We start from the raw sequence: 16,369 nt of genomic DNA, 5'->3' as shown, positions 1-16,369 counted from the left end.
ATTGGTAAATTACAGAGCTTGGACTTGCTTTCCTAGAAATTCCTAGAGTATAAGTTCAAATTCTAACTTGGGACCAGCATTAGAAAAGGCCACAGTGTTGCAGTCTCCACCTGTGCTTTTCCTGGAACCCAGAGCTTTTCTTCTAGTGACTATATGGATATATGTGCATTTACACGGAGGAATGTTTGTGTATCTGAGGAGCTGAAATGGGAGATATGTTTTATCTAATTGTGTCCACAAGAGATGATCTTCATGTGTTCTATTGTGTGTGTTGTGTGGTAGAAATTGTCAGAATATGTTCTAGGCTTTTAGTTCCTTTTGGCTATCTATCTGATTCAAAGTGTTTTTCTTTAGTTTTTTTTAACTAGGCAGCATCTTTCCCTATTTGCCTGACTTAATACTGGTATTATTTTCTGCTTTTGTTTTGTCTTTCCTTAAAGTAGTTCTAATTTTCTAAGTAGCTTATTTTTTGAAGTGTTCTGAAGTGACAAAAATTTTTTTTTAAATGGCTTTCTTGCACCAATATATTTCAAATAGGTTTGGATGCATTCTTTTCTCAGATGGCCACATGTGGTATTTGTATTTTTGGGGAGAAGAACTTTTTCAGGAAAGGTGTGCAGTGTGTTTGAACTTCAAACTGAGAGACAGGAAGAGCTTCAGGAGTTTTGTACGGATATTTCTTACCCCTTTGATGACTGACTTTGCTGCAGTTTGATAGAGTAGGGATCTCGGGCAGCAAGGCTGGCATGTGGTCTGCTCATGTACTCTAGGAAGATCTTTACATGGCTGTCAGTAGAAAAGGCACATAGGAGATGCTTAGTTCCCCCAAACAGGACAAATGTAATTTTTCTTGTTCTAACTCACTGTTTGGTATCAGTGACTGCTATAAAAAAACCCAAACAATCCAACAAACTAGGCTAATAATGAGGTGTCTTCTGAAAAGATCTCTAATGAGTTTTGATTTTCCTTGCAACAGAGGCTGTATCAGTCCATAATATGGTAGATCCAAACTTCAAGGACTGATAGTTTCATTCAAATAGTAGACTGCTTTTTTTTTTTATTTTTTCATTCTGAAGGAAATTTCTACAACCAGACACAAGCCTGAGTTCTCCCATATAATCATGAAATGTTTTTCCTTCATCCGTGTTTTTTCTGCAAATGGCGTTTGAAGCTGGTGGCACAGTTGTGTCGTCAGCTTCAAATGAGTTGCAACTCAGAGGCAGTCTTGTTGCTGGTTTCCTCCCCCTTCTTAACATTTTTGAGACAGGTAGTTGTGATTCTGAGTGTTATGAGGTTGAAAAACCTTGGTCTAAAGAATACTGATTACTATTACAGAAGGCTACAACATCTGGTTTTGTTTGTTCTTTGTCTTCCATCTGTATTTACATCCATTGTCTAAGAATCTTTCACAAGTATCTTCTTTCATAGGAATCAGTTTTTCTTTTATTCCCTTGTTTTTATTTTTAGTGAGGAGCAATGGAATTGGCTTTTGTGGATGAGCTTTATCTATGAAACTTCGATCTATGGTGTAGACATCCACAGCTGAGATAATTATCGTAATCTCCCTTTACAGGCAGTGGGCAGAAATAGTGACCTGCAGAAGGCAGTTCATTTAATGCTCAGATCTAGAATGAATGGATCTCTGTTATGTATATAAGTGCTGTTTTCCTTCCTTTTACCTTAAAAGGGTCTACAGCCATCTTAGATAAAAATGTTTGTTCATACTCTAGGTATCTAACACTTGATGAGATTAATTCCTCATGTTCCAGAGAAAATGGTTTTCAGTGAGCTGTTTTGTGGTATTGACAAGGAGTTGAGGGAAGAGATCTGTTTGTGACTTAAGGTGAATTTTTTTATGTGCAAGTCCAAATTTAAAGTGATGACATTACATTTGGCTGTACCACCATGTCAACATGGTAGTTGGTACATGTCTTCTGATGTTCAGAATGCTTGTTTCCATACCATGTTTTATATGTCACACAGGCCTTATCTGTAGCTTATGGGCCAAAAGTGTTAGCAGCAGAATACTTTGCTATTCTGCTTCTTCATCTAGATGATAATGGGTCTGAGAAGTGATGATGTGCTTTTTTCTTTAGTTTTCTTGAAGGGGCACTCTCACAATCAGGTGCAGAATGTGCAAGGAAGTCTACTTCATATTGCTGGAATTTTGTGTCACTTCATGCTGCTACAGATTTTAGAGTTTTTAAATTGTTATTTTAATGCACCAAAGTAATGATTTTCCTTTTTTTTTTTTTTCTCTCAATATATTAAACAGGACCAAGCGAGCTCATGTCCCACTAACAGAATGCATATTTGAGCTTCCTAACTTGACAGTTCAAGCAACTAGAGCTCAAACCCTTCTGCTTCAAACTATTTATCAGAGCTGGTGTCATCCTGTTGGAAATGTCAGTTCGGTGGTGGTAAATGAAGCTTTACTGAATGAAGTTTTCCAAACTTCAGGTAAATATGTGATGCTTTTTGTGAAGTATTTATTATGGTACAGAGCACTACTAGTGAATGAGCATACAATTATATCCTTTAAATCCAGGTTTTTACTTATAGTAGTTAACATACAGAATGTTTTTTGTGTGTATATGAGTATTTATAGCTTATGCTTAAAATCCAGGATGTAAGCTAAGCCACCAAGCTTCGCTCCTTGGCACCAATTTCTGGATGCATTTAATTTTCCCATACAGGATAATTTTTTCATGCTTCCCTCATCTGAAACATCCGCCCTTGCTACCTTATATGGTGCAATGTTGTAACTTAAGATCATTCAGAAGAGAAGCTGGATTATTAAGAGCTTTATTAATCAATGGCATACATTGAATTTTTTTTAAAGGGCTGCAGATGTTTCTCATCCAGCTTTATAAATAGATGTTACTTAACTGGTTGTGAAACTGCTGAAGATATGCAAGTCTCAGAGATGATATAAATAATGAAATTGTTTTGCAAAAGGATGGCAGGTAACCAACCGTGGATTTGGGGAGTAAATAAAGGTTTTTGACCAGTTTACAGAGGAGACTACAGTCTTCAAGTGCATAAAGGTCATCCAGAAGAAGATAATCTATTTTTTTCTTTATATTTCTATGCAGGCTAGAATAATTTAAACCTACTATTGCTTAGACCCATTATTGTTTATCTTTTGTGAATAAACACATAACAAGAATAATTGCAATCTTTTGGAATTTCCATCATTACCAGTCTTGCAGAATGTGCTGGGAGAATGATTCAGATGTAGGAAATCATGACTTGAAGCAGAACGATAGATTAGACTACCACTGGAAGTCTTTATCAGGCCTGTTTTCTGCAGTCCTATTTTCCTTTTTCAGTCCTGTTGTTTTTTAAAGTTAAATCTGTGTTGATCTGGTGCAAAAGAACTGTTGTATTTTCAGGTGGGTAACCCTTTTAAGTGCTTAGTTTTTCCTTCTTTCCCAAAAGTCACTGCTTCTCTTCATTCTTTGATTCTGTGTGAGCCACCTAAGGATGAGATGGTGAGGTTTTGTTTTCAAGTACTGGTACTTCTGAAGGTAGCAGGTTTACAATCCACACCTTAGAAAGATGTGAATATACAATCATTTGATCATCTGAGATAGTCTTAGGGTTTGCACAGTTACAAACTAACCTGTACCATCATTTAACATGTTTCAGTCCTTCAGTTCAATGACCTGTGATACAACTGTGCTAACAATATATCTGCAGAATAGAAATCTGGAGCACACATTTTAAGTACTTACAATAAAGTAAATAAACAGTATAGTACATTTGTTTTGATCTTCTCTTGTTCATAGCTTAATGCTTGACCTGGTAAATTTTATACTTCTGTAGTTGTACTTTGCCTTAACTAGATGAAGGCAGCTTTGAGTTCAAGGCTATGAGGTTTTTGTTTGTTTTTCTTGGTTTTTTTCTTTTTTTTTTTCAGTGAAGTAACTATGAGGATAATGTAGTCAATGAGGAACTTTTCAGCAAACAAGGCACATCTGTTAATCACTGATATTGTTTTACTAAGATTCAGCTTAGTTTCTCCAACACAAAACAACTGGTGAATGTTCCTTGGGACTCCTTGTTTTGGGTTCCCACCTGCCACTGCATGTCCCTGTGCTCCTCTAGGCTTGTGCAGGTCAGCTTTTGATGGGCTGATGGCTCCTGTGGTTGGCCTGGGAGTAGCCCAGCAGGGTATTATTTGGGCTTCCCCTCCTTGTCATTGTCTCTCTGAGCTTCTTTGTGGGTGTACAGATGAGCTTTTACTGTATGACCTAACATCTCACGGAAATAACAGCCTTTTTGTCAATGGTATTGTGTTTTCCATCTAACCACAGCTCATTTTTAGTCGTGCACAGAAGTAGTACAAAGGTAGTTCAAGAAAATAGCTTTCTGTCCTTGTGATGTTATGGATTAATTGTTTCTTTTATCAATTTTGTACAAAAAATGCAAGTATAAACCTATTTGCTTCATTTTCTTTTATAGCTCTTTCCCGTTGTTCCTTGGCTTTTTCTGATTTTGTTTCTACAAAATTGTAGTGTTCTTGCAGGAAAAATTAACAATACGACTAAAGATCTCACCTTCACTTTATCCTATTTCCCAGGGGATCTTTTTCTTGAAAGTCATTGCTTTCATTCTGCTGTTACAAGAATCATAAACTGTGAGTTTCATGAGTACTGTTGCCCAAATTATCTTCTACCTTTATATTTACAAACTTCTAAAAACCATATTTCTAACTAATTAGAACTATAGCAGGACAAACAGCTATGTCTCTATCTAGATTCTTATCCCCCTGTTAAAAATAAAGACCTGCCCGGACATGACATTATTCTCACAAAAAAGAAAGAGCTTATGTACTTTGTCTTCCTATTTTTAATGGTCTGCTGTTATCCAGAGATTTCCAGCAAATCTGCCTGCCTTCAGTCTGTATCACAGGATTTTACACATTCTTGATACACAGTACAACACCACCATGCTTTTTTGTCCTGAGCAAACTGTGCCCTCCTATAGAAATGTTCTAGTTACACGTTACCCTTCTAGATCTGTTCTGCCAATTTTGAAAATATACTCAGACTTCAAATTTTTTTTCTATAGTTTACTAGTTGCACATAGCTAGTCTCAAATGTGTTTGCCCTTTGTTTACATAGCCTACATCTTTCTCAACTGCCTATGTATTACCACATTTTGTGTGGCAATTGAAGAGAGTTATTGGACTGAAACAGTTGTTGCTGAGCTCCTGATGTCTTTATTGAGGCTTTGTGCCAGGTTCTTTTTGTGAGTGAGTGACGTGCCTCCATAACATACTGATTCAGTATTACTTGAACTCAAAAGTGATACCACAAGCCTTTGTATCCTATCAACATAGATCTTTTTTAGCAGGAATTATGGTCCCTAGTTGTATACTTTTTCCAACACAGCTATCTCCTCTAGTTTTAAAACTGCATCACTGAAACTGTGCTTACAATATGGGCTAAGACATGCTGTAGGGAAAGAACAGATGAACAAGGGGGAAAAAAGAAAGAAAAAATGGAAAGGAAGGAAAAAAGAAGAAAGACGGTTAGCTAATAAAAAGGGAAGAGAGATGCAGGGGAAGGCAAAGCAAGGAGAAGCAGGTAAAAACAGTTAAAGTAGAAAAGCAGTAAAAGTTAAGAAAGCCAAAGTTTAGTAGGAAGACAAGTACAGATACATCAGCTGCAGGAGGAGGAGAGAACAATGCCTGACTATTGGCCCTTTGACATGCTGTGGAGAGTCTCGCAAGGTATGAAGGCCTCTTCGAGAACCTGTCTGCAGGGTAACTGCTGAAAGACTTTCTCTGGATGTAGTTTATAAAGGGAGCTCTGCACTGTGTATTTCCACAAACACAGAAATAAAATTTATAGCTTGTGTCAGGGGTTCTGTCCTACAGTTTCATCTAGAGCAGGGATGTTTTTCTGTTCCAAAACATCCTTCAAAACTAATTTAGGCTGAAGGGAACAAACTCTCAAGCTCTTTCCTGTACAAATTCTTGTTGGGAGTAGATTGATGGAATACGGAAGGGAAAATTGCTTGAAGATTATCACTCTTATGTCTCCCACCTACTTTCCTCCCCCTGCTCTCTAGAAAGTTTTTTCTACTAGGAGAACACTTTCCTAAATTATTTCATAGTTTGTTGGTCATTAGACTTGCTGTCTTCATCAGATAGTCTGAGAGTTTCTCTTTTAAGTAACTTGTCCAAAGGCAAGCTGTCTGAAAAAACAAGTTTTGAAGTCTCAAAAGCAAGTTGTGTGTGTTTAGTTTCTGACAGAATTTAAGAATGAAGTGCCTCTACTACTTAAAATTTGTATTTGTCATGCATAGTAGTAAGGTCTGTTACCTTAAAAATACCAGTAAAAAGATGTGTATGGTACTGTGACTAGCTGATTGAGCTCAGAACTTGTGGAGGACAGGTAAAATGAGTATTTCAAGAAGGATATTTATTGTAAATATGTTTAAATATTATGCCTTTCTTATCTGGAGACTATTTAATTCTACTAAGAGCAGATTTTTAATTATATCTGATTTGGAGTATAAAGGTCCAGCTAATGGCTTAATGGGATTTTTGAAATCACGCAACTTCCTTCATTGCAGTGACATCTTAGCACTTTTGTAATCCATAGTTTTAAGTGCCTACTTGGCAAAGGTTCTTTTCAAATGAGCTGGTATTTTTAGGGTTCAGAGAAGCCAAGACAATTAAAAATTTTGAGATATATATAAACAATGAAACTTACTCCTTGAATGAATAGGCATTAACATTAAAAGCTACAAGAAATATTCCTACTGCCTAAAATGGGAGTTGTGCAAGAACAAAAAGAATAAAAAAATTGAAATAGATGGGAATACAAAGTAACAAAATGCAAAATAAGAAATGGATAAATGAAACAGCTGCAAACAACTGTGTGCTCTTTTTCATGGGTCAAGAAAAAGGCACTATTAACTGTTTGATAAGGTATTACACCTGGAATGGAAGAAAAGAACAAAAGCAGTCTTCAACCCACATTAGGTCTTTGGAAGTTTATGTTTGTGTTTTGGTTTTGTTTTATAATCTTTTTGGTATACAAGCACAACTAAATAATATGTTAGTTCTTCTGCTTGCACATGCTTGTGAAACATCCTGCTTTTTGCATTTCATCCACTATAAATGTGGAAACATGTGAATCTGAAATACATTATGCTTTCTACATTTTTGCAAGTGAACATATTGATGGTGATAAAATGCTTTTACAATTATTATTACACCATTGTTTTTACAAAAATAAGTGTACAAAATACCAAAAATTTAGAAAAATAGTGCCAGTTAAGATCTTTCAAAGGTTGAGCATAATTAATCCTATGAAGTAATTTTATAGTGTATTTTTTCATTATTTGTTAGTAGGCACCTGAAGCACTCAGTTTCTAACTGTTTCAGCCTGCCAAGAAAACATATACACAGTCACACATGGCTTTAGTTTACTCTGGAAAACTGGAACTTGCTACCACTTTTTCCTTGTCCTATTCAGGTAGTTCATTATTTTGTTGACAGTTCGGTTCCATTAATCTGGTATTTTTGGGAAAATTGCTTGCAGACCTTACATTTCTCTATTGAAGGTGATCAAATAGGCATTTGAATCCCTCATGTAAATGATGTCTTAAAGTTAAAATAAAATCTACTTTCCAGAAAGTAACTGTAAAACTATTTTATGCAAGATTTCATGTGGGATACCTTAATGGTTGAATAATAAATTTTACCTCATAAAAATGAAATTCAATAATACAGTAGCTTTCTCAGCGCAGTAGCATCTGGTTGAATCTCATGAGAGCCAATATTTTCCAACTCATTAGGATCATGTCGTTCTGTATGTCGTCAACATTGACTTAGCCAAGCTACCTTTACTTACATAACCGCCAAACTATTAAATAGGTCTCTTGTGGAGTGAAGTCAAATATTCCTCTTATTTTGCTTTTGCCTTGGAAGAAGAGAAGAAAACGTACATACTGTAACATTTAAACATCTGGTCTAAACCACATCAGGGTAACACTGAGGAAAGTAACAGGATTCAGTATTCTTCCCAGGTGTACATATAAAAAAGGGTTGTGGAGCTGCTGCATAGTTCTTTTAACCACTTAGGAAAAAGACTGAAGTAAGTGACTTGCCTTTCTAATACCCCTGTTTTTAAAACTACTTTTTTACTTTTACCTGCTCCCCTGCCACCAAACCCCAAAACACAAAACCCAGCAAAAGCCCAACATTTTGAAGTTTAGTGGTAATGCACCTTGTTAAGCTCTAATCACTTCCTTGCAACATATTGGCATTTAATCTCTCTTCCACACCATGTGGCCAGTTTTGGTGTTCATTTTGAGGAGCAGGACTTAAACTTTGTGTTTAAAATCAAAGTGTAAGAGTGTATTCTCTTAAGTAATTGCTTGGGAGTGGCAGAACAGAGCTGTATGAAACTTGCACAGTATAAACAGTTTACTGTCTTGAGTGTGTGATTGTACCCCATGTGTCTTTATCCTTCATGTAGGCTTCTGAATGCAGTGTGTAAATAGTATTATTTTTATACATTGTACATCTCTGTGAAAGTCTGGTATATTATCAACTCTAATTTCAGATGGAAACAGTGTGGATAAGCAACCTAAGCACAATTTGTTCTTTATTTTAATTATTTGAGCTTAATATAGTCAAGTATAATATTTTATTTCCTCTTAATTGTAGACGTTTTCAGTGATATTCTTAAGTCATGAACTGACTTAGTCTGAATATGGGATAAGTGGGACTTTTTATCACTTTAATATGTAATCAGTGGGGTTTAGCTTGTTGAGTATCTTATTAAATCCTCTGCCTGAAGCAATGATTCTGTAGTGGCCTTAAATGAGGAACTAACATGTGAAGTATGCATGTAAACCAGTAATTATAATTGGCTTTTTATTTTTTCTGGTCTAATTAATGTACACTAATAAGCTTTGAAATTGAAAAATAGAGCATTCTGATGAAAGAGTGGTGGTAGGCATACTTAAGGCATTCATACAAGCTCAACTCTGATTAGTAGTGTTGTGCTAAAGAATCTAATGTACTTAAAAATCCACTTGAGACTTTTTAAATGTCTGTTGTGGTAGAAGTGAGTGTATACTTAGTGTCAACAGCACAGTGAAGGAGAAAAAGCTAAAAAAATCATTAGGTTGTGAAAGGAATACATATATACATGACATCTATAGATATACATATATGTATATAAGCTTTTTAAGTTGAGTTGTGTTTCAGAATTGCAGGAGAGCTCAGTTCAGTGTGTGTGTTGAAATTAACAGCAAACTCTTGTTGGGTGTGTTGGTGGGCTACCAAAAACAAGACACCTAAGCTTAGAGCTATAAATAGTGCCCTTCCTCCACAGTCTGTACTTTATTTGCACAAATACCAATGGAAGCTGTGACTGAGAGCACCTGTTTTGTTTGTTCAGCTGTTAGCTTTATGTTATTCCTTGTTCTATTAAGAAAGGTGTGTTTGGACAGCAGGGAGGTAGGCTGCCTTTTTGCCATGTTCTAGCAGCCATGTACTGCATCAGGTTAAAAACTCTACAGGGAGGTTCAGATGGTGGCTTCTTTTCGAAGAGCAGTAGAGCATGTTGAGACTAAGCTACTGGAATTTAGTGTTATGACAAGCAGACTGGGAAGAACGTAAGTCATGAATCTGGTGCATAACAGGAACTGGAAAATTTCTGAGAAGAGCTCAGAGCAGACACAAAAGAAAGCTTCAGAGATAATAGAAGGAAACATTCTTGTTTGGGGGAGGACCCAGAGAAGTTATTGTCAAATTTAGAATGAATCAGGAAGCCATCGGTGGTTGCTGATGTAAGAATAAGGCAAAAATGAGAAGGCCACGGTGGTGTTTTGGTGCCTGTGTTTTAAGAAAAAGGTGGATGCAGAGGTCCTGCAACAGAAGCATTGACCCTGTCATGCTACTATTTGCTGAACAGTGCTTTTCAGAAGAGCAGAAGGAAACTATTTCTTTGCCCCTGTCAAAAAATAACAGGGTTGTCAGAAAATTCAAGTTGGAAGGTACTGCAGGAGGTCTCTAGACCAATCTTCTGCTACAGTCGTGGTCAGTTATGGGATCAGACCAAGTTACTTAGGGCTTTATCCAGTCAGGACTTGCAAATCTCCAAGGGTAAGAAAGCCCTGTCTCTCTGTGCAACCTGTACCACTGCTTGACTGTTCTCATGGTGAGAAAGCTTTTCCTCCTATCCACACAGAACTTTTCTTATTTCAATACATGACCATTGTCTTTCATCCTCCTACTGTACGCCACTGTGAAAAGCCTACCTGCGTCTTCATCACAACCTTCTTGTACGTACTGGAAGGCTGCTTATATGTCAAATGTATTACTGCTGGTTTTCACCTTTTCAAACATTAAAACAAAATTGTAACTGAGGACTCCTGGTTAGTGCTAAAACTCAGTGATGGTATGTCTGGAATCTGTTTCCTGTTCTAATTTTCATGCCAGCTAGATTTAACCTGAGCTTTGATGCTACCAGTACAAACAAACTCAGTCACTCTGTCTGATTAATAAGTATACTAAGGTATGACATCAAATACTTACAGTTCAGACCATCACTCTGTGGTAGTTTGGCAGTTGTGGAAATTTAAGAAGTCAGTATCTCTCCTTTTCCCCTCCAGATTAAAGAATACTACTTTATAGGATATTAGATCAGTTTATATAGTGAGATATTCTGAGAGAGAAGTGAAAATGCATACAGGTGATACAACACAAACAAATGATCAATAATTTATGTCTACTTATTGTATAATCTTTTCTGTTTATGGTTTCATGGGATGTCCTTTCATCTTAAAATGTAAAAAAGCTGTTGTGGGCTGCTAAAAGTGCCTGTTAACAGGGCTTTGTTCACAAGTTTCATTTCTCAGGCTTCAGTAGTTGCTATTTAAAAATCTTAAATATGTGCCATCACATTCTGTAGTGCTGTTTCAAAATGCCATTGTTGGAGTGAACATAAAACAAATGGATAACCCCCTGCAGTAAACAAATAATAGCAGATCCGTAACTTAGATTGTAAAAATGAGGTATAATATTTTCATACACACAATCTTCCCCCTTCTAATGGTTCTGTACTGTTCAGGTGAATGCCCTGTATGTGCATTAAAATAATATGCCAGCTATTAAATTTCATCATCCAGTTAGTTTGGTCTAAGAATTCCTTTCTGTGCCATTCATGTCTCCATAATACATCCATGTCTTCCATTTTTTCCTCCATTTGGGTAAATAAATGTATTAAAATTTCTCTGTGGACATGGTTGAAAAAAGTGTGGAGGTCTTCCCCACTTTTGTCAGTTGCAAGTGCCAAGAATTGTAAGCATTAAAAAAGAGCACAAAGATAGTGACTACATTAGGTATTTAACCCTTCTCCAAATTACTGCAGATTAAGAAGAAAATGTTCCAGGTAAGTTTTCCCATGCAGATTGTCACTTACAGATGTTATACTCTTACTGAAGATCTTTTCTTGGAAAAACAAAACCCACTATCCTCAGGTTTATGCACGTAAAAAGAAAAAAGGTAATGAGAAAAGATTGTATTGTATCACTCTGTTATGTATTTCATTCAGTCTGAGTGAAATAGTTTGTTCAGTTTGTAATGCTGTGCAGGACAGTAGTTTTGTTTGAATAACAATATGGGATTTTTTTTTTTTTTTTGCCATTGTAGGGTTAAAGTTAGTAAAAATGCTTTGTGATCCTTAAATGACTCGGATCAGTTTATAAGATGTTCCAATTTCTTTTAGTATATGTTCCTCCTTGTTATTCAGAATGAGAAATTTTATGGTTTGGAAAGTAGCAGGCTAATTAGAGGTTTTGATCTTGATGAGGCAAGAAATATCAGCAAGGAAATTTTGAGTGGAATAGATTATTAGGGAATGTGAATGAAATGAAAAAATAGTAAGTACAGAATTGAAGAAGTTCCTGTCAGGAGCTTCTTGTAGTAAAAATGTTTGCTGTAGTAGTAATCTTTAGGGGAACAAAAAAAGGCATAATCAGAAGTAGACAGATTTAAGAATAAGCACCTTTACAAACTGTTAAACGTGGTGTAAGCACATTTTTCTGTTTGCAAACATGTAATACTGAAGGTTGATCTTGAGTAGTGAGTTTACAGAATGTGTGTAGTTTTGATCAAATAAAAGTTGCAGGAAGTTGAAATTGTGACAGATTCCAAGTATTGGACTGCTGCTTAAAACTTATTATAGTGCCTACAATACTAATAGTTTACAAAATACTAGTATGCTCTAAAATTACTTTTATGTAATGAACTCTAGTGAATGACATGGAAAATTACTTTCCATTTGTGGGGGCATTTTGGTTCCTGTGACAAGGTAAGATGATAAATACCAATGGTGTTCTTGCCGTAGAAAGATACCAGAGTATTACGTACTGCAATAGTAATTGCTAGTCTGATGCCCCACATGATTTATTATTATATTAAATCAGGCTTTTTAAAAAGCTGCATAAGTTGTGATTGTTTTAAACCTAGAGATTATAGATCCAAATGTCAGTTTCTAATTGCATGGATATTCAAGAAAAGGATATTTTTCTCCAGGGATATGTGGGAGTTGTTAAGCTGTTGAAACGCACACTGTATAAGGAATGATTATTGTGACCCATGCAGTAAAGAATAATGTTTTTCCTACGTGTCTAGTCTACCTGATAGTCATAGAATAGAATTAATGCAAGGTACATGTAATAAGGTAATGGTAAGGACAGAAAGTATATTTTTACTGGAAAATACTAACCTAAAATTAGAGCAGTGCTTTGACCATGAATTGTTTAGGTTAGTATTATGCCTCTAAAGGTGGGCAGTTCTTTTGGAGAAAAACTCTAGCAATAGTAGAAATACACAGTAACGTAAAAAGGTAGTAACAATAAGGCAGACAAAGCTAGTGAAATGTTAGATTCTCAGGGAACTATAGTAAGCAAGGAATTTTTAAAATAACATTTTACAGTTTTGATTTTTGCTTTTGGAGGGGAGTTAATGAGTAATAAATGAAGAAAGTGAGGTGTTCTCTTACAGTGTTATTTAACAGTACCCAGTGAATGTCCCTTCTGTTTATGTGAAGTGCAATAGGAAAATTAAATATGGCATAGCAAATGTAACTGCTTTGATCTTGCTTTGAAGTGTTGTACTAGTGTAGGAAAGTATTCCTTACTTTGCAGTATTGTTGTAGATTTTTTTTTTTCCTTCATGAATAAAGATACATATCATACTATATGTTAAGTAACAGCTTGGCTTCTAAGGAGATGTCAGAGTTCTATGTACACCCACAGCTGAATTTTGGGAGCTTTGTCTTATGCAAAATAAGAGCTCCTGCATCTGCTTGACATCCTCCAAAACATACTTTGGAACCAGCACTGCTGTTGATTCAGAGGAAGTAATCAGAGCTATTTCCAGAAACACCTTTGTTTTAGTTGGAGATCACCTAAATAAGTGTAGTCCTCAGTCTGTGCTTAATTTCTTTTGGTTACAATTATATCATAAGGCTGGTATGGACACAGATCAAACCAAATATGTGTTTTGCTTTTTCATCTTTTTTCCCCTTTTTCACCTTCATATTTCACTTTTTTGTTTGTTTGTTTTGAGGGCAACATGATAAATAAAACCAGATATTATACCTTCTTATCCTGACTTCTCCTGCTTTTATACCCTGGCTTTGTTGCTGCATCTCATTCATGATCTTTTCCTCCTTTTATTGTTCTTAGATCAGATCCTGGGATATTTGACCCTTTTCTTCTTCTTTATTGGACTTCTTTGTTCCAATCTTTTTACTTTCTCCTTTTGATTTGCCTCTTTTTCTACTTTTCTTTAATAAACAGCAGGAGATCTGATCAGTTGGGTATAGAAGGGTAAAATTGTCTCTTGCATGGTAGTTTCAAATGTTGTTTTTCTTGTTAAAGATGCTTTTTCTGAACTGGGAATTTTTGTAATAATTTTTTCCTCAGTTATTGCAGGGCATGGGGACTGACTAGGAAATACAGAAATTAAGAATAAATGCAGGTCTCAACTAGTGTTACAGAAATGTTTTAAATCAAGACTGATGCAGAGGGATTTCTTTAAGTATTCCAGTAATTTTTCAGATTTTCCAGTTTGACATTGACATGTTTTTTCTCACCCTGCTGTTGGAAGAAGAAAAGCTTCATTGCTCTAAGGACTCTGATCCTGTTAATAAACTACATTTAGTTCTTTTTCATATGAATTGTCACCACTAGATGATTCAGAGGAAGGTGTGAGAATCCCAACGTTATAGAAGCTAGTGATATATCCTTGCATCTCTGCAGAAGCTTTGAGTTCCCTTCTTATGTTAGATCTCTTGTTTTCACCTGGCTTGCTTGACATACCACAGCTGGATACGGCAATTTTGTTATACCAACTATTTTATTCTTGTATTAGTTAGCATTTTTCGTTTTCCGATATGTAATCTCAGATTTGTGATGTGGCCAAGTCATCTTAAACTAGATATTTTAGTAATTGGAATTACTGGAGAAAAGTTTCTGAAGAAAAGTAATAACAAGTAAAAATACTAATAAACTAGTCACATGCTTTACTACAAGCTGACCAAGAAGAGTTTCTGTGCTGATTTGAAGAGCTGTCCCAACTTACTATTTTAGGAAGTCAGGGAGTCCTTGAGACTTCCATTTTCATCTATCTTCTGGATTGTTTTTACTGTCTTCTCAAAGAAAATCTTTCCTGAAAAATCCCTTCTCTGGTATCTTTGTATCAGCCTATTTAGTGTGAGCTCAGTGGATTGTACTCAGAAGCTATTTGGTGTCTTCTGGTTTCAGTTCAGATAGCAACAAACCATCCTCCAAATGTGGTTGTACCCCACTGTTTGATAGCTGGGTCCATTCAGCTTTCTGACTTTGTATTTTCTGATATTTTGGCTGTCAAAGGGCTATGTTAAATTCTGTTGCTCTCCTTTAACATGTATACCAACATACCATCTCAGAAATCCAGACCCCAATTAAATTTTGGGATGCAGAATTATACTCTTTTTTGAGTACCTTCACATTTGTTACCAGTGTGAAGAATTAGTCAGCTGTCCATCTGCAGTGAATGTCAGCAAAAGGAGGAGTTAAATAAAAGCCTGGTTTAGTTGTTTTCTTGGTAAAAGAGAAGGTTTCATACTTTTATACTTCCAAAGGATGACTACAGTTAAGAATAAATAGGTGTTTTTCAGAGACACTTTGGACATCGCATGAGTCTGTTGTAATTTGCTGTCAGAGAGAAGTCCATTTTTACTCAGGAGAATGGAGATGAGTGGCAGCTCTGCCGGCCAGAAGGGAACAAAGTCTCTTCTTCCCTTCCACCCAAAATGTACCAGAGCGAAAGGGTTTTTTTGTTATGGTCTGTTACAAACCAAGGAATCGGTAACAGGGAGGATAATTTTTTTTTCTTCTTTAAACCAGTTGTACTGTCTTTCATGCTTCCCAGGATTTTAATGCAATTTTTGTATGATTGCTTGACAGTGAATATATGCTGTTCTAAGTAGTTATGGCCGTGTGCTTGGTATGCTCTTGGCAGTAAATGTCTGACTGGCAAGTTTAGAATTGTAGGGTATACACTCTAAAACACCTGTTAGATATCTATTATACTTAATCTTTTTGCAGATTCTTTTAGAGTCCCACTTAGCTTCCAAAGAACGTAGTTTCTGCATGTATTCAACAGCTTTTCAAATGCTGTGAAATTGTGTTATAACAAAGATAACGTACAGTTCAGAAGGGTGAACTGCACTATTCTGGGCATGGTCTTGGGAAATTCCATCTAAAAATATGCTGTTTGTGCCAACAAACCAGCTCACTTCAGAGACATTAGGAGCCCATAGATATTTATGTCTACTGTGTTTAGACTGACTGTAAGCTTTAAAGCAAAGCTTTGAGGCACTGACATAACGGCATTTGCAGTTCTGTTGAAAGCTCATATGATTGCCTCTTGCTATAGCTCTCATAGCTCCTGGTTTCATCAGTTAACTCTGTATTCCATCCACTGGGCTTAGATGAGGTGGTTGTGATCACCAAAGTGGTAAGCACTTGATCTTCTGTCTTTCAAGAGAGCTTTTTATAAAACTTGCTTTGATGTGTACTTCATGTCCAGGCTACTTTCCCACTGGGAAAACTTTTATGCTGCTATCTATTCATATGTTGCAGTATCCCATATGTTATCAATGAAACACAGCTTGCCAGCAGATTTGTGCTTATCACCAAGATAGTACCTCTACCATATTCAGCAATAAGAACAACTACTTCTTTAATTCATAAAATTTGCCTTCTGTAAATTTGCACAAAGGCTTGAAAAACTCTCTCTGCATGTACAGAATGTTCCCTAAATACAGGGAAAAAAAACTAG

The 16,369-nt window shown here is 36.1% G+C and overlaps 1 protein-coding gene across 8 annotated transcripts in view; it reads left to right on the top strand.

Moving 5' to 3' along the window:
• The window catches only part of VPS13B (vacuolar protein sorting 13 homolog B (yeast)), a 484,692-nt gene that overhangs the window by 109,289 nt on the left and 359,034 nt on the right, over positions 1 to 16,369 (top strand). For all 8 annotated transcript variants that reach the window (XM_010577053.1, XM_010577052.1, XM_010577051.1 and 5 more), the window contains one exon: positions 2,276 to 2,460. In XM_010577053.1, the coding sequence (XP_010575355.1) occupies positions 2,276 to 2,460 (185 nt within the window). The remainder of the gene's footprint in view (positions 1 to 2,275; positions 2,461 to 16,369) is intronic.

This window comes from Haliaeetus leucocephalus, unplaced genomic scaffold (genome assembly GCF_000737465.1).
Source record: "Haliaeetus leucocephalus isolate CR32 unplaced genomic scaffold, Haliaeetus_leucocephalus-4.0 Scaffold555, whole genome shotgun sequence".
Lineage (NCBI taxonomy): Eukaryota > Metazoa > Chordata > Aves > Accipitriformes > Accipitridae > Haliaeetus > Haliaeetus leucocephalus.
The sequence above is the reverse complement of the archived record's forward strand: the minus strand, read 5'-3'. Positions and strand labels throughout refer to the sequence as shown.